Genomic DNA, 25,728 nt, shown 5'->3' on the forward strand with positions numbered 1-25,728 from the left:
GTAAATGGAGAACAGTAATGGACCGAGAACAGAACCTTGAGGAACTCCATAATCTAATGGTGATGAAGATGACTGAAAATTACCAATTTCTACACAGAAAGACCTTTCGGACAGATAAGAATGGAACCAATCTAAAACCAACCCTGAAATGCCCACCCAATTTTTAAGACGCTCAATTAAAATATTATGATCAACAGTGTCAAAAGCCGCAGATAGATCCAACAGGAGTAGAACAGAGTGTTGACCACGATCAGCTGCTAAAAGAAGATCATTTAAAACCTTAAGAACTGTTGTCTCATGCTTGCTCTGGATGGAGATTTGCACTAAAACTAAGATTTGATGCTCTCTAAATTTAACATCGTAAACTTTGAATACTTTCTGTGTTCAGTTGAATTGAGTTGTTTTTGGACCTTTCTGTCGTGTTTTGTCCTCAGCAGCTGAAAAGCACGGCCTTTTGGGTTGAAACCAGGTGACTGACTTGACCACTGAAGAATTTTATTTCTTTACCTTTACAAACCTTGAGTTCGTTTCTCAGTGTGTTTTTTTTTTGGTCATTTTACATCTGTACTGTACTGTGACACATAATCCTACCATTTCTGTAGCACTTGGCTGAAGGTAAACTGTGAGTACAGAATTCCTCTTCATTTCCGTTCGCAGCCACACATGCCCACGCCGTAACGCTGCCTCCACCGTGTTTGGCACATGACGTGGTATGCCTTGGATCAAGAGCTGTTCCTTTCATTCTCCATATTCTTTTTCACGATACATGTTAATCTTGGTTTCATTTTCTCCAAAGAACCTGATTCTAGAGCATGGGAGGATTTGTCTGATGTTTTCTGCCTAATTCTAATCTGGGTTTCTTGGTCCTGATCGCTACCAGTGGTTTGCACCTTATTGTAAACAATCAGAAAGGAGTCTCTTGATTGTAAATTTAGACAATGATTCATCTACTTTCTCAGGAATACAGGGCTGTCTCAGAAAATTTGAATATTGTGACAAAGTTCTTTATTTTCTGTAATGCAATTAAAAAAACTAAAATGTCATACATTCTGGATTCATTACAAATCAACTGAAATATTGCAAGCCTTTTATTATTTTAATATAACTGATTATGGCTTACAGTTTAAGATTAAGATTCACAGAATATTCAAATTTTTTGAGATAGGATATTTGAGTTTTCTTAAACTGTAAGCCATGATCAGCAATATTGAAATAATAAAAGGCTTGCAATATTTCAGTTGATTTGTAATGAATCCAGGATGTATGACATTTTTGTTTTTGTAATTGCATTACAGAAAATCACAATATTCTAATTTTCTGAGACAGTCCTGTATTCTTGATATCTGTTAATGTCGCGAAGAGTTTTTTCTTCAGCAAGGAAAGGATTCTGCCTGTGTCCACATAAGTTATCTTTGATGTTCACTAATGCTTGATACATTTTCAATACTGAACTAAACTACCGACTTGACCACACTTAGGGTTTTTGCTCTTTCACCTATAGATCTGTGTTGTTTTTTCAGTCTGATGATGGCTTCCTTCTACTGCTCTGAGATCTCCTTCAACTTCATATTGGCATTTGGCAAAAACCTGCCAAATGCCAACTAAATATCCAAGATAAACGCAAGACCGTTTTTCTGCTTGATTTGTATTGAAGTAACAAGGGAATGAGCCAAAGCCGACCTCGAACGGGAAGTTATTTTCAGTCAGTTGTCATTTGCCATTACATTTAGACGTTTAGACTTGCTCTGTTTTTGTTGAGATATTGGCTCATGAAAACATTTATTGAAATAAAAAAAGACTGAAACGTTTAGGGGCTCAAATCATTTAACCTTTTCTGTGGACTTATTATGGTATTGAGCAAAGAAAGGCAAGCTAAACAATACAGTGGCCAATTACAGAGCTTATTGGAACTGAAATACCTACCGGTGAGTTACATTTTTAAGTCTACGTTTCTTTGTTGAAGGCCCAAAGTGCCAAGGGAAAATGTAACCAAAAAGGTTAAATCAGCTGAGCAGAACAGGTGGGAGGGAGGGTGGATGTGATAGGAGGTTTTTTCTTATGTACCTGTGTATCATGTGTTGTGATGTTATCTTTTCTGTTTTCTTTTTGTTCTTCTGAAAAGAAAATGTACACTGCGTTCATGTCCTACAGCTCAAATATTTTCTTCAATTAAATATATTTGACAAAAAAAAGGTTAAATCAAGTAATGATTTTAAAAAATAAAATAACATTTGAAAAGAATCAGTTATTAGAATTAGAAAATGCGCAGTGGACAGGAACCACAAAATGAATAGAAAATGTATTCCTAAATTACTTTTACATGCAGGTATGCATTTCTCCATTTTAAAATGCATTTTCAAATAGATTTTAAGATTAAATTGCATTATTAGAGTTTAAAATCTTACTGCTGGTCTACAAAGCACTGAATGGTCTTGGACCCAAATACATGCTTGATCTGTTAGATCAGCCTTTCTCAACAGGGGTGTCGTGGCACCCTGGGGTGTCCTCTGACTGCTTTAGGGGTGTCGTCAAAAAATTACCTATTCTGATATTTCATATATAAATATATGAATGCATACATAAATACATTCTTTTTGCCTATGAATGAATGAATGAATGAATAAATAAATAAATAAGATACCGTATTTTGACGACCATTAGGCGCAGACAAACGTCTTTTTATAAAATGTGCCGCGCCCAATGACGCAATGCGCCCATTGTATTATTGTAAGGCAGACATAATTGAGGCCACCATGAGAAGTTGAATCACGTGAATCACCCGTGATTTGCGGACGTGTTAGAGACCATCATCATTAGAGACCAGCTGACTTTCGGCATCCCAGTGAATCACACGGTGGAGAGGAAGGGGACCAGCACGGTGACGATGAGAAGTCATCGTTCACTGTTGTGCTTGCCTGCACGCTGATTGACAGAAACTATGGTGATTTTTAAAAGAAAGACTTTGCCTAAAGAGACTTTTCCAGCCGGAGTTATAAAGGCAAATGAAAAGGGCTGGATGGATGAAGGGATGATGATGAGTGGTTGAGGCAGGTCTATGTAAGGTGACCCAGTGGTTTCTTTCACACATCACCATCGCTGCTAATCTGGGACTCTATGCGCGCCCATCTCACAGACAATGTAAAAAAAGAAGTAAAAAATATGAACGTTACGCTTGCTGTTATTCCGGGAGGTCTGACAAAGGAATTCCAACCACTGGACGTCGGTGTGATCCGGCCGTTCAAAGTGAAGCCTGAATTATGGTTCCGCGTTAAATCGACGCGTAGCCTACGGCATAGGGTACGCGGCGCCGCACACCGTATGTGCGCGTCATATGCATTTACAGCGATGCAGTGTGGTTTTTAATTATATTTTACTCTGGGGTGTCGTGAGATTTTATTCACTTTTGAAAGGTGTCATGACTGAAAAAAGGTTGAGAAAGGCTGTGTTAGATCCTATGAAGCTCCCAGACCCCTGAGGTTCATCTGGATCTGGTTTGTTGTGGTTCCCAAGAACCAGAACCAAGCAAGATCAGACCTAAAAAAATTATTGTTTACTGAAGCGTACTCCTAAATTAAATACTTACCTGCTGTACTCTACTGCCCTTACTTTTTACAACTTGTGCTTTTTATTATTTGACCTCTTTTCTTATCATTTTATTTATTTACTGTTTAATTGTGTCTTGCCGCTTTTAATGTTGGTGTAAAGCACTTTGAATTATCTTGTGTTGAATTGTGCTATACAAATAAACTTGCCTTGCCTTGCCTATGTAAGTGTCAGAACTTAAATAGATAATAGGTCTATGCAGTATATTGAATGTTTTCCAATACACAAAAAGTATATGAAATGTTTTTCTTTTAATTGATTGACTGCTCTGTATGTATATATAAGTATATGTAGGAGCTGACAGAAGTTGATTATAAAAGGGTAGGCGTAATAACTAAGCTTCAGCCTACACATTTTCGGTCTTGTTTTATTTATATATTTTGGTCTAATGCAATATTAGCATTAATTTCATGTTTATTTGTTGTTTTCTTTTCTTTCATTTTTTTTGTATTTGAATTCTTATTTTGGAAATGACCGAAATAAGCACTTTGAATTACCTTGTGTTGAATTGTGCTATACAAATAAACTTGCCTTGCCTTATTTAATAAATCATTAATTACATAACTCGTTTTTAAAATGTTCATTCAAATATTTGATAAAGTATTTTATAGATAAGACTATTTTCAGTTGATTTACAAACCAAATTAGTATCTATATTTTATTACAGTTAATTTGGTCTTGGTCCTTCATATTTTTGAAAAGAGAGTCATGTTCAGATAAGTGCTGTGGGAAATAAACGTGTTATCTGCGTTGCAATATGTCCCTCACGATGACTAAGTCAATGCGTGTGTTTATGAATATTCCCTCTGGCACTTTTATCCGGATGTATGATAGGTGATAGTCTTATTAATCCCCTCATATATGCGGATGACCTGGTCATCATGTCTCCATGCAGTGCTGGGCTACAGCAACTGCTTAAAGTGTGCTCTAGCTGTGGAGTCCAGTATGACATTGTGTTTAACCCTAAGGAGAGTGTTATTCTGATTGTTAAAGCTAAGGAGGATCAGAAACAAAAGTTGCCCCCATCCTCTTAGATGTTGTTAAGAGAGTACGGTATTTGGGTCACATCATAAATGAGGATCTTTGTGATGATGATGACATCCAGCGTCAGTGCTGTAAGCTCTATGCTCAGGCCAATATGCTTGCCCGTAGATTCCATCTGTGCACAGCTGATGTTAAGGTAAATCTATTCAGAGCCTATTGTACACCTCTTTACACAGCTCACCTTTGGTGTGATTATACCACCGCCAAGCTAAAGAAGTTGCAGGTAGTCTCTCTCCACACTGGAACACCTCCACCACTCCCGTTGCCAGAAAAAGGCCCAAAATATAATAAAAGACACTTCACACCCTGGACACTCACTGTTTGAACTGCTGCCATCTGGGAGGAGATACAGACTCATGAAAACAAGGACAAACAGACTGAAACACAGCTTTTATCCAACACTAATAACCACTCTTAACAAAAACAGGAGCTAATGTACAATAACAAAAAAAAGATTGTATGCTGATGAAGGTTTGTTACAACCAAAAACGTAATAATGGCCAATAACGTAATAACTGCCAATAACGTAATAATTTTGGCCATTTCAAATGTAATAAAGCCAATAGTGTAATAATGTGCCAATAATGTAATAAAACTTTTGAGCCAATAACGTAATAACTTTTTGCCGATAATGTAATAAGGCATTACATTATTGGCTGGTTATTACGTTATTGGCCTGCTATTAAAAAATTATTACAAAATTATTACATTATTGGCAAAAAGTTATTACATTATTGACTCAAAAGTTTTATTACATTATTGGCACATTATTACACTATTGGCTTTATTACATTTGAAATGGCCAAAATTATTACATTATTGGCAGTTATTACGTTATTGGCCGTTATTACGTTTTTGGTTGTAACAAGGTTCTTGTGGGGTCCGTGTATTGATGTATGTGTGGAGGGGTGAATGTGTCTATATATACAGTGCCTTGCGAAAGTATTTGCCCCCCTTGAACTTTGTGACCTTTTGCTACATTTCAGGCTTCAAACATAAAGATATAAAACTGTAATTTTTTGTGAAGAATCAACAACAAGTGGGACACAATCATGAAGTGGAACGAAATTTATTTGATATTTCAAACTTTTTTAACAAATAAAAAACTGAAAAATTGGGTTTGCAAAATTATTCACCCCCCTTAAGTTAATTCTTTGTAGCGCCACCTTTTGCTGCGATTACAGCTGTAAGTCGCTTGGGGTTTGTCTCTATCAGTTTTGCACATCGAGAGACTGAATTTTTTTGCCCATTCCTCCTTGGAAAACAGCTTGAGCTCAGTGAGGTTGGATGGAGAGCGTTTGTGAACAGCAGTTTTCAGTTCTTTCCACAAATTCTCGATTGGATTCAGGTCTGGACTTTGACTTGGCCATTCTAACACCTGGATATGTTTTTTTTGTGAACCATTCCATTGTAGATTTTGCTTTATGTTTTGGATCATTGTGTTGTTGGAAGACAAATCTCCGTCACAGTCTCAGGTCTTTTGCAGACTCCATCAGGTTTTCTTCCAGAATGGTCCTGTATTTGGCTCCATCCATCTTCCCATCAATTTTAACCATCTTCCCTGTCCCTGCTGAAGAAAAGCAGGCCCAAACCATGATGCTGCCACCACCATGTTTGACAGTGGGGATGGTGTGTTGAGGGTGATGAGCTGGGTTGCTTTTACGCCAAACATAACGTCTTGCATTGTTGCCAAAAAGTTCAATTTTGGTCTCATCTGACCAGAGCACCTTCTTCCACATGTTTGTGTCTCCCAGGTGGCTTGTGGCAAACTCTAAACGACACTTTGTATGGATATCTTTAAGAAATGGCCGTCTTCTTGCCACTCTTCCATAAAGGCCAGAATTGTGCAGTATACGACTGATTGTTGTCGTATGGACAGAGTCTCCCACCTCAGCTGTAGGTGACCCCTGACCTCTGCAGTTCATCCAGAATGATCATGGGCCTCTTGGCTGCATCTCTGATCAGTCTTCTCCTTGTATGAGCTGAAAGTGTAGAGGGACGGCCAGGTCTTGGTAGATTTGCAGTGGTCTGATACTCCTTCCATTTCAATATTATCACTTGAACAGTGCTCCTTGGGATGTTTAAAAGCTTGGGAAATATTTTGTATCCAAATCCAGCTTTAAACTTCTCCACAACAGTATCTGGGACCTGCCTGTTGTGTTCCTTGTTCTTCATGATGCTCTCTGCGCTTTAAACGGACCTCTGAGACGATCACAGTGCAGGTGCATTTAGACGGAGACGTGATTACACACTGGTGGATTCCATTTATCATCATTAGTCATTTAGGTCAACACTGGATCATTCAGAGATCCTCACTGAACTTCTGGACAGAGTTTGCTGCACTGAAAGTAAAGGGGGTGAATAATTTTGCACGGCCACTTTTTCAGTTTTTTATTTGTTAAAAAAGTTTGAAATATCCAATACATTTCATTCCACTTCATGATTGTATCCCACTTGTTGTTAATTCTTCACAACAAATTGCAGTTTTATATCTTTATGTTTGAAGCCTAAAATGTGGCAAAAGGTCACAAAGTTCAAGGGGGCCAAATACTTTCACAATTTTATTTTATATTTATTTTATTTATTTTTATTTCATTTTATTGATTTATTTTTCAGTTATTTTATTTTCTTATATGATGCGCTGACTGGATGGAGAGCACTTTTAATTTCGTTGTACAATGGTGATAATGACAATAAAGATCTATCTATCTATCTAATGATGCATTCAGGATCCTCCTTAAGCTTCCAAGATGGACAAGTGCTATACTTTAAGTAGTTTTGAAACCAGTACTTTTATACTTTTACTTGAGTAAAAAACTTGAGTTGATACTTCAACTTCTACAGGAGTATTTTTAAACTCTAGTATCTATACTTCTACCTGAGTAATGAATGTGAATACTTTTGAAACCTCTGCAAGGTACACATCTGGACTATGGAAACATTGGAACAGATGTTTGCATGTATTTTAATATGTGACCTGTAATTTTATGTATTTTATATGGAAACTTTTGAGTCTGCAATAAAGTATTCATTCAATGCGTGTTTTTATGAATATTCCCGCTGACACTTTTATGTTATGAATCCTTGAATCTTTATTTCGGCTTGTACACACTTTTTACAAAACTAACTACCTTTTCATCTTAATAATAATAATAATAACTAATAATTAAATAAATAATTGATAAATAAACAATTAATATATAATAATAAATTAATAAACAAATAATAATAAATAATGAATTATAATCAATAATAATTATAATTATTAATAATAACAATTAATAATTATAATAACTAAATATATAATATAAAATATAATTAAATAATAATAATATTAATTAATTAATATTAATAACAACAATAATAACAATAATAATAATAATAATAATAATAATAATAATAATAATAATAATAATAATAATAACACGTTAGTTAATAATACGTTTTTCATAGGAACTTATTTTCAGGAACTTATTTTCATATACTCTTTCTATTCCCATACCACTAATTTTAATTGTTATTTGATTTTTTTTTTTTTTAGTGCCAAACATTATAAACTTAGTTTTAGTTAGGTTTAATGATAACTTATTTATCCCCCCCCGTGCATCCTGTCATCATGCAAATGAGTCGCTGTTGCGTCGTGCAGGAGTCGTCTCATGCCCTTTTAAAGCACTAAATTATGGTCCTGCGTTAAATCGACGCAGAGCCCTACGGCGTAGGGTACGCGGCGACGCGCACTGTACGGTGTGCGTCGCCGCGTACCCTACGCCGTAGTGCTCTTACGTCGGTGTAACGCAGAACCATAAATCGGCCTTAAGAAAAGCGAGCAGCAGCAGAGACGCAGCCGCAGGCCGAGCGGACGAGCTGACACTTGCGGAGCGGGCGAGACACGGCGAGCCACACACGGTGAGTGCAAACCCCTAAAACTTCACCATTGCCAAAACGCAGGGTCAAACAATCCCCTTGCATTTCCACCCCGCTTCACTTTTCCCATTTCTCTCGCATGAACGATACAAAACAGTCCTCCAATGCGAAAAAGCAAGAGTCCCATTTTTTTTTAGTCGAGGCCGGGCAGGAAGGGTTAGTTAGCAGTCAGTCAGTTCCCCCTCCTTTCCCTCCTCCAGTGGGGAGAAAATACACCTGGAGGCGGTTGGATTTCAAACCTCCCACGTTTTTGGGTGTTTGCTTGGGGTTTTGCATGATAAAACGAGGCTGGTTGCGGGGGGTTTTAGCGACACACCGGCGGTGTTTTGCAGGAAGGGAGGCGGCGAGGGCGGGCTAGCTGCGCGGCTAGCGTGGCCCGACCAGAGCCGCTCCGACCTCCACACCGCTGCTTATAGGGCTGGATCAGGGCTGGATCAGGGCTGGGACTGTGTCACCTCCATGTGCCGGGATTATACATGCTGGGTATTGATAGGCTTTATCTGTAAACGGGATTAATACCTAAATCACTGCTCCCCCATACACGTTGTCCATGGACACTTGGGTTAAGGGTTTTTTTTGTTTTTTTCTTCCACATGTGTTTCTTGCTTCAGCACACTTGCTTTCAAATGATCATTAACCAGGTTAAAAACAAATATAAAAACATGGTTTTCACGAGGTACTAAGAGGAAGTGGTTTAAGGGCCTGCAGATAACACTATTGGGTGAATGGGTAGATTTGTTTATATTTATGTACAGAAATGGGCAGCTAATTATATGTGTGTGTGTGTATGCATGGGTGTATGTGTGTGATTATGTGTGTAAGTAGATTAGAGCAGATGCAGTTAATAGAGAGAGTATAGTGTAAATAAGTATATTTATATGGGCATGTGTGTACATACATATATATATATATATATATATATATATATATATATATATATATATATAAATATAAATATTCAACTATATGTATGTATAGGTATGTGTGTGAGTATAATTACAGTATATAATAATAATTTGATTTGTAACTGTTTTAAATGATTTCCATTTTTTGTTTCATTTGATTTTATTTGATTTTAATATTTCATATTACACCTCCTGTAAATTTTAATATCTGAAATCTTGTGCTGCCTCTTGGCCAGGACACCCTTGCAAAAGAGATTTTTAATCTCAATGGGTTTCTTTTCCTGGTTAAATAAAGGTTAAATAAAAAAAAAAAATGTTATTTAGCAGTGTGAGTACAGTGTGTGAGTATTTATAAATACGGGTTAAATGTAGGTGTGGGTTAAAAATATCGATATATCGATATTTCATCGATATACAGGTGTAGGAACGATTATCGATACATAAATCCAAGTATCGATTTAAAAAAAAAATATATTATTTTTTAAAATCCCGATTCCCCCCCCCCCCAATTTGATCACCCAGTGCTCCTTCTTAAGTTGGTCCTGGGCATTGCTCCCTCTAACAGCCCCGGGAGGCCCTTCACTGAACTCAAGTCTCCTCCTTAACCTGAGGAGTGAGCAGCTTCTTTTCACCAGTCAGGGTGGAGCTTCTCTGGCCGGACGTAGCGATGGAAGGATCACGTTATTCCGCTATTGTAACTAAAATATCGATATCGAATCGTATCAGAAATCGTATCATCTTGGGACCTAGTGTATCGGAATCGTATCGGGAGGTCAGTGATGATACCCAGCTCTAGTTAAATGATTAGTGAATGGGGGTAGGACTAAATAAGTTTACACTTCTTCCTACTCCTTTTTTGCACATGTAAATTAAGTGTTAAAGGATGAAATTCTTTGTTCCTTGTTTTCTTAAACTTCTCTTGATGTACAAATATATGTACAAATATAAAATAAATCAAATCAAAAAATTAACTGAACACTTGTATGCAGATTTTGATGATAAGCTGGTGGTGATCTGAATCCAGGTAACATAAGCAATGCAAGACACTCACCCTGCAGGATCTGCTTTGGGGGGGGACATTGTTTGATTTTATTTCAGTCATTTCCAAAATAAGAATTCAAATACAAAAAAAACAACAAATAAACATGAAGTTAATGCTAATATTGCATTAGACCAAAATATATAAACAAAACAAGACAGAAAAGTTGTAGGCTGAAGCTTAGCTTATTATGCTAACCCTTTTATAATCAATTTCTGTCAGCTCCTACATATACCGATACAGAGCAGTCAATCAATTAAAAGGAAAAACATTTCATATACACATTGAAAACATTCAATATACTGCATAGACCTATTATCTATTTAAGTTCTGACACTTACAGGCAAGGCAAGTTTATTTGTATAGCAACAATTCAACACAAGGTAATTCAAAGTGCTTTACATCAACATTAAAAGCGGCAAGACACAATTAAACAGTAAATAACAATTAAAATGATAAGAAAAGAGGTAAAATAATAAAAAAGCACAAGTTGTTAAAAAGTAAGGGCAGTAGAGTACAGCAGGTAAGTATTTAATTTAAGAGTACGCTTCAGTATACTAATGTTTTTAGGCCTGATTTAAAGGATCTACAGTTGGAGCAGACCTCAGGTCTACAGGAAGTTTGTTCCACCGGTGAGGAGCAGAATTACTGAACGCTGCCTCACCTTGCTTGGTTCTGGTTCTGGAACCACAACAAACCAGATCCAGATGAACCTCAGGGGTCTGGGAGCTTCATAGGAACTAACAGGTCAAGCATGCATTTTGGTCCAAGACCATTCAGGTCTTTGTAGACCAGCAGTAAGATTTTAAACTCTAAACACTTAAAAGGTGTAGGCTGAAGCTTAGCTTATCACGCCTACCCTTTTATAATCAAGGTCCGTCAGCTCCTACATATACTGATACAGAGCAGTAAATCAATTAAAAGAAAAACATTTTATATACTTTTTGTACATTGAAAACATTCAATATACTGCATGGACCTATTATCTATTTAAGTTCTGACACTTACACAAATACTCATACAATATGATCATACTTAATGAGCATCCTGTTCTTCAAATATTTGGTATGTACTGCACTCTTTAATTTCCATTTCCAAAGCATTCCACAGATTGAACCCATAAACTGAAACACATTTATGTTTGACATCCGTTCTGTTCTTTGTTTTTGTGAACATACAGCTTCCTTCCAGCTTCCCACATTGGGGGTAATAAACAAAAATGTTGTAATGATCCAGGTCGATATTGTGATATTTGCTGCGGTGCAGTCACTGATTTCAGGAACCTGTCATGATTTGGAGTAACAAGCTTATGCAGTTGCTGTAAGAATCACATAGAGATAACCCAGAGCTTAAATAACTCTCTTGTCTGGATCTAAACTTTTTTTTCTATCAGCCTGGTTGACAGTTAAAGTTATTTCTGCAGGGAGAGTGATGTGAAACAGGTGAAGTATGGAGGAGACGCCTCCAACAGATTGTCGCAATTTCTTAGTGAACCTCTCTGTAGAGAGTCCAACTGTATGATTTTGCTTTTTTCTTTCTGATATGACACAGTTGCCGTGTATTATCTCACAGCCTAGTGTTAAAACGTGATACATAGGTCATTAATCTCCCTTCTGCCTCTAGGCAAACCAGCCTGGTGTCTAGGGTAATGAACAGGAACAGAGACTGGAAGAAGTTATTTCTGTTGCTAGCTACCCCTTTCCCATCCTATCAGCATGAAGTCGTCTTGTGCTATGGAAAGAGGATGTGGTTACAGGTCAAGGCCCCACTGACACAGATGAATTTGCCTGGCACTGTTTGTCAGTTACGGCTCTTTGTCATAATTAAGCCACAGCACATTTTTGGTACCTAGTTGCAGTTTTGCTGTGACTCAACGGGGTATTCAGGGTTGTGGCTGATTTGAAAAGGAGATACAAGTGCTAGATGCAAGTTATTTGATGCTTTAATGTTTTTCCTGTATGTGTGATATTGATTGAGATGCAGAGAAGTCTATCGCCGACTTTAGAAAGATTAATAAATGTCGTTATACTAATCTCTTAAATCTAGGTCAATACCAGAGATGCAGTTTTCCTCTGAAGTCCTTATTTCCTGAGTCAACTTTAAGCAGTGCTATCTATTGCACATAAATGTACTGTAATTTTTAGTAGATACAATTGTGACAGCATGACATTTCTTTTTCTATGATGACTCTTGTGGTAACGGTTGGTTTTATATGCTTGTAAATTCCTAATTCCCTGGGGATGTTTACAAGAAGAACTATGGAAGTAATTATGATAAATTAGAGACAGGGTACAGTTAATGAACTTGAAACTAACTTGTTCTAATTACAGGCTTAGGTTATGGGACTTTAAAACAACAAAGTATCTCAAATATGCACCATTTGCAGTCTGATATGAACAATAAAGATCTGGTTTGTTTTTAAATAGGACTGTTTGTTTTCAGAAACTTAACTTTTTCTTTACTTGAGTGTCAAAAGACATGGCTTTTTCCTGGAAATAAAAATCATTGGGATATTGATAGGACAGCGTTGTTATGTAATGTTGGTGCTGTCTCCTCCTCTTTTTCTCTGTTCTTGACATTTGTGCCATCACAGATTTATAAAAGTTATTCCTCTTATTTTTTAGTGATGCACCGATTGTTCGGTAACCGAAATTGTTCGGCCGAAAATGGCAAAAAAAACACTTTCGGTGTTCAGTGGAATAAGTGGGGAAAAAACCGAACAATTAATAACGGCGTTGTAAAATAAGGAAATGGACTGGCCGCTCTGTCCCGTAACGTTGCGCACTACATAAATCGTTGGCCAACCAAAAACTAACTCCATAAGAATTTTACCTAATAGACTGGCCGCTCCCGTAATAAATCGTTGGCCAACCAAAAACTAACCCCATAAGAATTTTACTTAACATTCACCAGGAGGTGGAACCAAAACAACATAATGCTGGTAAATTTTAAAAATTTCATTTCTTTATGTTCAATAAATATTTTTTCTACCTTGTAATTTTGTAAAAGATTTTTTTCTTTGAAAAGCATGCCTAAATCAAATGTATTTGATTTATGCAATGGTGAAAAAATTGCCAAAATAAATGAAAAACTGCTGAAGAACCATGTTCGATATTGTTCGGTATTCGGCCAAGTGTTTATTATTATTTTCGGTTTCGGCCACAAATTTTCATTTCGGTGCATCACTATTATTTTTTTCTTTCAATTTAATCTAGTTTTTGTTAGGGCTTAAGCTCAGTTTAAACAAGTTATGTGAACTGTAATCTTTGTGGACCTAATGATTATCTAGGTTCTTAACAATTTAAAAAGAACTAAAAAGTACTCCAAGAGGAATTTTCTGAGCACAATGGCTTCTGTTGAGTGGCATGTGGTTATCAAGTCAGCAGATGCATGCATGAGTTGGTATGGTTGGGACCCTAACCGACGGATGTGTGATAGTCCCCATCTGCATTTGGTGGAAGATATAGAGAATAACTGTCAGTCATCCCATCCTGCTGAGTCAGTTGCTGTGACAACTCCATTGCTGTTGAATCGGCCTCAGTAGACCAGGAAAAAGTGGAAGCACGTTGGACTTTAGTTTGGAAACCTTTTGGTCCATTAAATTAGTCTTGTACTTTATTTAGACTCACATTTTCTGCATGTTGTTGCTACCAGCGCCACCTAATCCAATTTCCAGCCTTACATGGATACATACCTACCTTTTGGCTGTAACGAGTGAGTGATGCGGTGATGTCATGTCAGAGCATGTTTTCTGTGTCATGTGGCTTTCCCTCGCTCCTTATTTGCTGGGGTTACTACGACAGCGGAGGAATGGCAGCCCCGTGTTTGTTTTGTTGGAAATAACAGTGTGTAGTTGAGAGCAGAGTAGAGCGAGAGGTTTGGTTTTAAACGCCGATGCCCTTAAATGGTTGTGTGTGTGTGTGTGTGTGTGTGTGTGTGTTGTAGGCAGATGAGTCAAGCACTCTTTGCAAGGTTTGCATGCAGACAGGTGTCAGAGCAAGTGTCCTGGGGCCTGTACTACGAAGCGGGATTTGGGGTTAGCGAGGTAACTTCAGGTTTAACCCTGGGTTTTCAGGACTACGACGGTGGTTCACTTCTTAGCGGGGCACATTGCCATGGTAACTTATGCTGAACCGCTAACCTGCTCCGGAGCAGGTTATGTTCGAGATACAGATCGCCGGGTGTAAAAGCACCGCCCACTGACCAATCAGCTCTCTTGGAAAATGACATGCCCTTTCGAAGAGAATCCAGTGGAGCTCGGTGCGCGGATCGTGAGAGGATCCCTCCGAAGAGAACGCGTATTCAGGGACCACCAAAACCCCTTTGCTTTCCCTGATGAGTACCTGTATGAACGATCCAAAAAAAAAAGGAAAAAAAGAAAAAAGAGGTGGAGGAGAAAATAAAAAATAAATCAATCAATGAATAAATAAAACAAATCATCACCCAAAATCCGATATACAGTCAATCCAAAACTAATACCAATTAAATAAATAAATCAAGAAGAAATGAAAAAGAAGATGCATTTGTAAGGGGATAGCAAAAAAGGGATTTTCAATTTCGTCCCTCGAACATTCTGAGAAGTCACTTTAAAATACTAAATACCCCCCTCCTGAAAAAATAAAAAATTAAATAAAATAAATAAAAAAACCCAATTCTTTGGTACAGCATCAGCACAAGTTATCGGTCAACAACAATAGTTATAGAACCAATATATACAGACTGTCTCAGAAAATTAGAATATTGTGATTTTCTGTAATGCAAACACAAAAACAAAAAAAATGTCATACATTCTGGATTCATTACAAATCAACTGAAATATTGCAAGCCTTTTATTATTTTAATATTGCTGATCATGGTTTACAGTTTAAGATTAAGATTCCCAGAATATTCAAATATATGTTTATATCCCTATGAATTTACGCATTTATACAGTCAGCGATCTTTTGCCAGCTGTCTTTCCTGCATTTTGCAGCTGCAACTGTGTTGCTTTTTGCCTGTATTATATGCCTATACTCATCATATTTCCGTAAAATTATTGTTTGCTCTTCACTACTGAAATAAGCGGCTCTGACAGCGGACTTCTCCATGCTTGCGATTGGTCATGCGCTGAAAACACCGCCCCTTTTATGTGCACGCGCTCATATCCAGATTGGAGAAACCTGGGTTGATATACCGAGTTGATAACCACCGTCGTGTGACCGCTTAGCGTGATTGCAATTGTCCCGCTTAGTGAATCTGGATAAGGAAAAGATATCCTGGATATGTTGAACTTGCTTCGTAGTACAGGCCCCTGGTCTCTTGTGTTGTTGTTATTATTATTATTATTATTATTTTATTATTATTTATTCTTGTTGCCTTGAGGGAATATTGAGTAGAATTTGTTTTAGCTGTAATCAGTACGCTGACTCAAATGGGGAAAGTCTTGCCGTACATCAAGTTCGCATTTGTTCAACGTGAATTAACATATTCAAGATGAAAAACCCCATCCTTCTTCTCTGCTTAATGTCAGTTAGACATTACTCATTCATTCATTCCTTTTTTCTTTTGTAGTCTTCATAGCAGCCTCTTCAGAATCAGAATCAGAAAAGGGTTCATTGCCAAGTTTGTTAACACACACAAGGAATTTGTTGTGGTGATTGGTGCAATACAATAAAAATATAAAAACAAACAAATATATAAGAGATAAAATGTATAAACAGAAATGTACAATATGGGGTTTTAAAGTGCCGGATATGAGTCTTTACAAAAAGTGACATAGGATGACTTAGGACAGATAAAAATGTATAAACAGAAATGTACAATGTGGGGTTTTTAAAGAAGTCGCATCATGACGTGACTGCCTCTATCACAGCGTGGGCTACTGACATTTGTCTTAACAGTTAGACCCTCCAGGAATCTGCAAAGAAAAAGTTTAAATTCCGCGGAGAGGAATTCTTGATTCCGCGGCTTGAAAGTTAATATTCCGCGGGCATTAAAAAATATATATTTTTAATGTAAAAATTAGGTAAATTTTTACCAAAACACTCTAAAACTGTAAAACAGTGTGTAACATACTATTACTGGTTATAAAATAATGAACATCAACATTTTCTTTGTCCCACTTTGGCATATTTATTTGCAACGAAAAGAGAAGGCCATTTGCAGTAAAAATAAAAATATAAAATGCTGACACTTGGTCTGTGAAATGCAGTATAGTACTGTTCCCTGAACACTGGGAAAACCAGTGTTCAGGGAACAGTACTATTTGTCCTCGGAAGTGGGGATTTCCCAGTTCCCATTTGGAATTTTCAACTGGAACGCCCCTTGAAGTGGGATTTCCTACTGGGAAAGTGGGAGAAGCTTCACCACCCCCGAGTTACCATTCCAAGATGGCTGCCATTCCCAGTTCCCAGTTCCGACTTCCGAGGTAAATGGAACGCGGCATTTGACTTACTGGGCACCGGACGGAGAAATCGCTCCATAACTGAAGGTTTTCTTTATGCTGTATGTAGTAATGTCTCCCCATATCTACAGTATGTAGTTAATAGTTTAAACTTTACTTTATGTCTCCGTGGAAGCCAAGGACCGATGCTGGTGACTGTTTCTTTCCTTATCCGGCTAGTGTTACTACGTATGTGCGACATCTAGCGGCCGGGATGAAAATTACATGTAAAAAAAGTGATTTTTCTGCACCAGACATTGAAATCCACGGAAGGTCTGTAAATCCACGGACAGCCGTGAAATCCGCGGAAATTTCCGCGATCGCGGAATCGCGGATTCCTGGAGGGTCTAAACAGTGGTCAGTCCACACAGCCTTCATACAAGACAAGGGGGATAGCAGAGAAGGCAATCTTAGCTTAAATCCAAGTGTAAAATGGCATGTGTGACAATCGTACATGTGACCGTGTGCACACACTTGACTCTTGAGTCTGAATGTTTACACGAAAGAACAGATGTGTGTCTGCATAACACTCACATTCCTGTTCTTTTTCGTCTTGGTGCACCCCTCCCTCATTGCGGATTTTGAAATAAATGATTCACAGTCGGGGCGTCGCATCCCACATGGTCATCGCTTGCAATTGAGGAGGACCTATACACACTCCCTGAAAATTTCAGTTGGGTGTGCTGAAATAAGAATAGTGTAGGAGGGGGATCATCTTTTCTCAGAATGGCTGATGATTAGCTTCTGATAGTTGATTTTGAAGGATGTATGGGCATCCCTTGGACTTGATTTCAACCCTTTTGCCTTATTAAAGGTAAACCCCAGCTTTCCTGTGACTATGTAGCCTACCTTGTAGCGATTGACCTGGTTGGCGAGCCCTAGTGACTTAATACTGCAGTGTGCCAGTGATCCTAAGCCTTCACATCCCTTAAAGCGGCATTCTACAGTTTCACAATTTCCTTCTGTCTCACTTTACACATCTAAACTGTTTTAGGTCAGTTGACAAGGAGACTTACACCCACTTGGTTTGTTGCAAACAACAACAATAAATGACTAGCAATTCTGTCATAAGGGTGTGTTTTGGTGAGTGAGTGCCAGAGTATTATGTCATTTTTAGGAATATCTGCCAGATTCATGCATCATCTCAACTTTGGATCCCCTTTAACGCATATTCACTACAGCTGGTTTGCGTTAGACAAGGGTCACATATTCTTCACCTCCTCCACCCTGAAGCAGCTACACTGATGGGTGTTCCCTCCATTGTTGTGCTCCTTCTTGTCCATAACCTCCAGGAATGAGTAGAATCCTCTTTTTCTGAGACTTAGAAACTCAGATTAGACTTTTGTATGTCATAAAAAAGAACATTTCTGTGAGCAGGATGTTTTTCTTTTCTTCCTCTTTTTCTTAACACATCCTTTTTATTTTTATTTATTGTTTTTTTTTAATCTGATCTAATTTTTATTCTCCTCTTTGTCCAGTGCAGACTGTTAGGCTGTCCAGTGAAGCAATCCCGCCATGCGTGAATACAAGCTAGTGGTGTTAGGCTCTGGAGGTGTGGGCAAGTCCGCTCTGGTGAGTATGCCCTCCCAATCGCTTTACACTCTGTTTTACCTCTTTACAGCCATGCACTTTTTCTTTTTTCTAAATACTTTGTGGGTAGTTGCTAACAAGAAAATAATTTCCCTGTTTGGAATGAAACTATGTTTAAAAGAAAAGGGAAACTCAAAGAGCAAAGATGAAACTGTCCATTTTGTAAATTTCTTTATTTTTGCTTGCAGTTACTGACAACCGCATATGTCTTCCTCCTTTTTTCCCCCCCTTAGTTTCAAAGAATTTGCTATATTTTCCTATTTTTGTTTCTGTCATTAACTAAAATTAGACAGCTGTCTGCTTGTGGTTCTAGTTGAGGAGGTTATTTATAACGTGTTTTTGTGAAGAAGAGTGATGTGGAGAATGTCGTGTGTGTGTGTGTGTGTGTGTGTGTGTGTGTGTGTGTGTTTGTGTGTGTGCAGCGGCGGGGGGCATTGGGGCGGTGGTTCATTGTAACGTTGTTAGGATTTATCGATGGCGATAGGCATGCTTTCCTAACTTAAAGTGTCATTCAGGTTAATACCTTTAAACTACCAGGATTAAGATGTTATAAGGTGAACCTAGCTGTCCTCCTATTTAAACCTACTCACTAAGTACAGTACTTTATATAGCACAGTTGATGCTTGATCTCTACATGAACATATCTGTACAATAATACCACTGGACTGTAGGGCTGGGCGATATGGACCAAAAGTCATATCTCGATAATTTCTAGCTGAATGGCGATACTCGATATATATCGATATTTTTTCTGTGCCATAATTGGGGTTTCCCCCAAAGCATTATAGCATAGCATCTCTGTTAGCTTCATTTTTTTCTGAGGCAAACCCTTAAAAAAACAGTCAGTTTTAATACAAAGCCTCGTGCCAAATGTCACACAGGTTCCTTTATTAACAGAGGTCTCTACAACATCAAAATGTATAAAACAAATGAAATAAAAATAAGCGGCCTGCATATATAGAATAAAAATGCTACTTGAATAAAATAAAACAAATATCCCTTTCCTGCATAAAAATTTAATTAAAATACACTGTGCAATTAATACAATGTAGACAGTAACAGGCAGACTTTTCCACTGAGGTTGACAGTTGTGCAAATAACAAAACATTTGTGCAAATCTCAAATAAAACATTCAAGTCAATTTGTCACAAAATAAGCTATATCAAAATCATAAAAAAAAGATATATATATTATTATTATTTTTTTTAATCGATATAAACGATATTGTCTCGTACCATATCGCGTTTGAAAATATATAGATATATATTAAATTCTCAATATATCGCCCAGCCCTACTGGACTGTGGTCTTAAATTGTCACCTTCCATCTTGCATCTTGTTGTGATTATTGTAGATGATCAGTATGATGGAACACATCACATTTACATGTTGAACTGATGTAGATTTTCTCTGTACCTTCTCTTACAGACAGTTCAGTTTGTGCAGGGAATTTTTGTGGAAAAATATGACCCTACAATAGAAGACTCATACAGAAAGGTGAGTGTCTCATGACGAGGGAAGAATAACAATTGTTTGCATCTCCGCTGCAATTCCACATCATGATAATGTGATTGTGAACCCTCCAATCAAACCTGCATCCCTCTGGCAATTTCTCTGTTATCCTTTAGTTAAGGCAGCATTTTTAATCCATTTAGGAGGGATCCGGGATATACACACATAAACAATGAATGTGCTCAGTGACCTGAAATTAAGCCTTACATTGTTATTTTTCTTTTTCTTATAGCAAGTGGAGGTAGACGGGCAGCAATGTATGCTTGAAATTCTTGACACAGCCGGCACAGTAAGTGAAATTCATGCCAGTGAAATCTCTGTCCATAACCAGCTTTGCTTTAAGTACTCTTTAATCCATTTATTGATTGCTAGCACTGAATGTGACTTAGATATTCTGTCCTTTTTGGTATGAAACGTTATGTACAGAAAATTGGATATGTTAAAAATGGCTTTGCTTCCTTTATCACACCATTGAATAGATGGGTTGGAATTGAATTTATTTATTTATTTTTTTCATGACATAACACTCTGTTTCTTCCCACATGAGTGCAGCAATATGTAGCAATCTTTCTCTCATGTATATTGTGTTAGACTTTATCGCTCAGGTTTTATGGATCAGGATATTGGGGGAAAAAACCAAGGCTTAAAAATTTAATAAATGCAACCTCAAATTAACTAGATTACGTGGCATGCAGAGGCAATTTGTGAAAACTTAAGTACATCCCATGGAGGATTCAGTAGATTGTAGAACCACCTATGGCAGCAAAAGCTTGAAATATCTGTCTTTGTCATTACAATGTCTATTGTAATGTGGAGTAATTTAAGCCTGTATTATTTTTAAATATACTTTTTTTTTTAATTGTTATTATTGCTTTTGTTCATCAAGTTCTGCAGCTATCTGCTTATGCTGGACTCTGGTCTGGAGCATTGCAACATCCTGAATATGTAAAATATGCTCTGATATGTAAAAGCTAAATAGGCAGTGTGTCCAACGTTTTTCAAATGACTGTTTGTTGACGGTGCACAAGCAGTGTATACAGGACTGTCTCAGAAAATTAGAATATTGTGATTTTCTGTAATGCAATTACAAAAACAAAAATGTCATACATACATTCTGGATTCATTACAAATTAACTGAAATATTGCAAGCCTTTTATTATTTTAATATTGCTGACCATGTCTTACAGCCTAAGAAAACTCAAATATCCTATCTCAAAAAATTAGAATATTCTGGGAATCTTAATCTTAAACTGTAAGCCATAATCAGCAATATTAAAATAATAAAAGGCTTGCAATATTTCAGTTGATTTGTAATGAATCCAGAATGTATGACATTTTTGTTTTTTTAATTGCATTTCAGAAAATAAAGAACTTTATCACAATATTCTAATTTTCTGAGACAGTCCTGTATATTTGTCTGTTTTTACCTGGAGAACCAGATAGTGCTTTGGTATTTGCAGATGGTTCATGCTACCCAATAATGTGGGATGCTTTGAGAACGTTCATAAGTCCTCTCCATTAGGGCTTCAACATATCATGTTTCCTCCATAAGCCTCTGTAAATATCTCAAAAAAGTTCATACAGTCCATCACCTAAAGACATAAAACTTCTGTAGGCTGCTCTGGATATTGGAAATGATCAAAACAATTTGATCATTTCCGATATCCAGAGCAGCCTACAGAAATTTGAATTATAACATTGACTTTGACAGTTAAGACTCTCTGTTAACAAAGTTATCTAAAATGTTAGTTGTATAACACCTCTTTCCTATCTCTTCCCCATCTAGGAACAGTTCACAGCAATGAGGGACTTGTATATGAAGAATGGCCAAGGTTTCGCCCTGGTATACTCCATCACAGCACAGTCCACCTTCAACGATCTCCAAGACCTGAGAGAACAGATTCTACGAGTAAAGGACACAGAGGATGTAAGTCTGCTGCTTACACATTTAGGTTACTAAGATGCTTGCATCAACGCTTCCCAAATTCTTAACTTTTTCTTTTGCTTTGTTTCTTCCTGGAAGCTTGTTATGGTTGATATAGTCGTAAGTGGCAGATATGGTTGGCAGCAGCACAGAGGTTTTAAATGCATGCCCAATATATCTTTGGGCTAAACCAGCTACATTATTCAGTCACCTGATTACTTTGTTGCTATGGATACCAGTCAGCATTGTGATCATTGCATCTTATGCAAATGATCACAACGTGGTGTTCCCAAAAAGTAATGCATAGTTATGCACCGAAATGAAAATTTGTGGCCAAAAATGATAATAAACACTTGGCCGAATACCGAATAATACCGAACAATGGTTCTTCGCAGTTTTTCATTTATTTTGCCAATTTTTTCACCATTGCATAAATCACATAAATGTGCAGTGAAATACCCGCCAGTCACAATTTGTTTACTGTACTTATTGTATTTTTTCTCATAGGCTAATCCTTTTTCATTTTCTCCCGTTCAAATTCAGTTAATCGGGTCGCGGTGGGGCTGATCTCCGCAATTTGAAGCCTTGTATAATAATTGTAAAAATCTGGGTTATTTTCTTGGAGGATCTCATCAAAAATATCAGACATTGAGGCTTCGCGCACCGGTAGTACGGGCCCTTTTCTCTGCTGTGCGTCCCGTCACCGTCTCCATCACCAAGCGGCTTTCCCAAATCCAACTCAGCCTGGATCATTTCTCCTCTGCCTTTTCCCCACATCCAAGTAATGATCTGACATGCTGACATGTTTGCTGCGTTTAACACCGCACGCCCCTCACTCCACGCTGTTCGCTGTTTGATTGCGTCATCACACGCCGTTATTTTCCCCCACTTATTCCACCGAACACCAAAAGTGTTTTTTTGCTATTTTCAGCCGAACAATTTCGGTTACCGAAAATTCGGTGCATCATTAGTAATGCATGTGGTGTTGAGTTTTCTTTAAATAATAAAGACTTAGAATGTGGTTCAGCATGAGTGAATAACATCATGCTTTTTAATTTCATCAGTGTTTATGTTCTTTGTTAAGGGTTACATAAAAAACACGCTCTTTGTTTTACAAAGTTTTAGTCGTAATATTCCTGCATACGGTGAGCTTTTGTCCTTGGTCTCCCTGTTTGGATCTGTAACATTGTTAAATGGACAAAAAGGGCCTGTGTCATCTTATTATTTTTCAAGTTTGCGGTTTGTCAGCAGCGCATTTCCATCTGTATCTCTGGTAAATCGAGGGGCTGGAGTGAGTAAGCCCTCCATCTCCTTTCTGGTGTAGCAGATAATGCGTCAGCAGGATCTAAGATGCCCTTTTTTGGTGATCTCTGGAGGGACTGAATGTTACCATAACCCTCTCTCCTGCTCCCTCCTTCCCCTTCTTTCTGTTCCCCCTCAGCCATCTATATAGCCTGTTTGTAGCTTATGTTTTGTGTCACACTTTTCTATCCATTCCTCCCCTCTCTCTGTATCTGTGCCAATATTCTGCTCTTTTTTTTTCCTCCCCCAGTGGCCTTTTAAAGGCCTATTACTTTTTCACCCCCCCTTTTTCTATGGTCTTCCTTGTGGTTGAACTGTGGTCTGGCACTCTGTTTGGGTGATTGGACTGCCGGGGATGATAATATTCAAAGAAAGACTCAGCTCATCAAAAGCACGCTGGATTGTAAAGCTGTGGTGCTTCATTAGCGCCTCAGTGGCTTAGAAACTGAGGTTAGCCTCAGGCTAACAGATGGACTGCAGGATCAGTGGCTCCCCAACATGCAAGCAAGCGGTTCATGTTCGTTTCCTACTAGACGCGTGTTTCTTTTTGATTACATACTTAAGTTTTTTTTGTCCTTGTTTTTATTTAGTTTTTTTTTTTGCTTATCCGTTATGGCTGTAAAGGCTCCTCTTGTCAGCCATCAACTCGGAGGTAATTTAAGTATTTACCTGTAAAAGCTTCGACATCTGTTTATCTTTCTTTTCCCCTTAGCAGGAATGCACGACCAAAGGAAACACTAAGCATATTTTCTTTTAATCACACCGAGGGGATCGGTTTCTTTAGTCTGAAAAGGCTTTCCAAGCCATTCCAGACCTAAAGCAGAGAATGTGGCTGCTGCAGCAGCCCTTGTTATTCTCACCTCTGCCATGCATCATTTACTGCAAAGCTGGCAAAAACGTAGACGTACTTTTGTTGCCAAGCTCAATTAAAAGGCCTTTAACAATTCTACTCTGAAAACAGTAAGGTCAAATTCCATGTCCCTTTAGAGAAGACGTAGGAATGGAAAAAATAAAGTGAACAGTCACCAGTATATTAAAAGCTTGCTTCCTTCACTTCCTTCCATCCACAGTTCTTATGTAAGAGAGGTCTCATGACTTTTCCGGGGCAAGTCTGTCTCTGACTAACATGTTACTTGCTTGAGTGACTGAATGTTTCATTTGGAAGCACTTGTTGGTGTCATTTACACCTTCTTTATGTGCCTGTCTAGTATTCCCAGCAATCCAACCTTTAGCATGCCATTGTGGGTGGGATAGGACCTGTCTTTAGCATGTTAACATCTCAGATTCTCCGCGGGCAGTGTGGTTTTTCAAGTAGGCTAATGCTACCTTATATGCTGCTGACACTGAACATTTTTCTTTCCACCCATTTTGTCATTCTTTTTTATCCCAGCTTGGCACAGAGCTTATGTTAGGAGGGCATACCAGCGGTTCTCCCAGGACCCCTGGGAGAATTGTCGCTCAGCAGCCCAGTGTGAGGGCCTGTTTGGATATCAAACATCAAGCAGCAACCTCTGTGAGGTTAATCTAAACATCTCAGTTTCCTGTCGTCTGCCTCTCAAAGGAGGCGAGGGAGAGGGGGAGGGAGGGAAGAGGAGGAGGAGGAGGAGGAGGAGGGTGAACAGAAGTACTCCTGGATATTTATTCTATTCCTTTATGCATTATATCGGGAAGCATGACCACATTATCCAGACAGCAACGGTAGAGCAGACCTGTGAATAGGAAAATATCTGATGTTTGGCCTCGTATTATTTATAAATATCTGGCTTTTTTTTTTTTTTTGACAAAAAAAGTGGTGATGGCAAGATTTCAAACTCATAGATTAATTTTCTTTGCAAGCCCACCGCAAAAGCTTTCCTCAGCTGACATAATATTGGAACCATTTGGTGCTCCATGCAAGACCTTCTACAGGCTAATCGTTTGTTGTTACGCCATACTACAAACAGAAATATCCTGTTAGAAAAGCTGACTTTTCCTCAGACTTGGCTCTCGAATCCTTTTCTGCTGCCATAGTTTTTACAGCCAGCGGTTTAATGAATTGGGTTTAACTGCGAAAATGCACAGCGTGCTCGACAAAGGCGCACACATACTCTCACTATCTCATAATTCCAGAGAGCAGCCGGAGCATGGAATCCAGCTGAAATACTTGAAAACATTCAGGAAGGAAAGCGATGTTATCCCGGCTGGGCGGGGCTGCCATGACTTCCTCCAGGCCAGCGTTTTCCCCAGATAGCCGGTCAGGAAACATCAGGCAGGATGAGACGCATCCCAACACCCTCAGTATTCTGTCTCCACCGACTGACAGTTGGGGCTGACGTTCTCCCTAAAATATTCTCCCTTCCTTTTAAATTGATGTATTTTTGACCCTTTGTCAAAACACAACTCTGACTTGTCATGAGGGTTTTCCAGCTGCACTGTCAGTACTTTGCCAACCTTGTTTAGAAAGAGTTTTTTTCTTCTTTTAAAAA

At 38.1% G+C, this 25,728-nt stretch overlaps 1 protein-coding gene across 2 annotated transcripts in view; it reads left to right on the forward strand.

The window, feature by feature from the left end:
- The first annotated feature begins 8,440 nt into the window (after window positions 1-8,440).
- LOC133448333 (ras-related protein Rap-1A-like) overlaps window positions 8,441-25,728 on the forward strand; it is a 30,575-nt gene continuing 13,287 nt past the window's right edge. The window contains exons 1-5 of one of the 2 annotated variants that reach the window (XM_061726756.1): window positions 8,441-8,553; window positions 18,415-18,508; window positions 19,954-20,022; window positions 20,270-20,326; window positions 21,824-21,964. In XM_061726756.1, the coding sequence (XP_061582740.1) occupies window positions 18,452-18,508; window positions 19,954-20,022; window positions 20,270-20,326; window positions 21,824-21,964 (324 nt within the window). In that variant the 5' untranslated portion in view covers window positions 8,441-8,553; window positions 18,415-18,451. The remainder of the gene's footprint in view (window positions 8,554-18,414; window positions 18,509-19,953; window positions 20,023-20,269; window positions 20,327-21,823; window positions 21,965-25,728) is intronic. The other variant, XM_061726755.1, reaches the window with a different exon arrangement.

This window comes from Cololabis saira, chromosome 8, assembly GCF_033807715.1.
Source record: "Cololabis saira isolate AMF1-May2022 chromosome 8, fColSai1.1, whole genome shotgun sequence".
Taxonomy (NCBI): domain Eukaryota; kingdom Metazoa; phylum Chordata; class Actinopteri; order Beloniformes; family Belonidae; genus Cololabis; species Cololabis saira.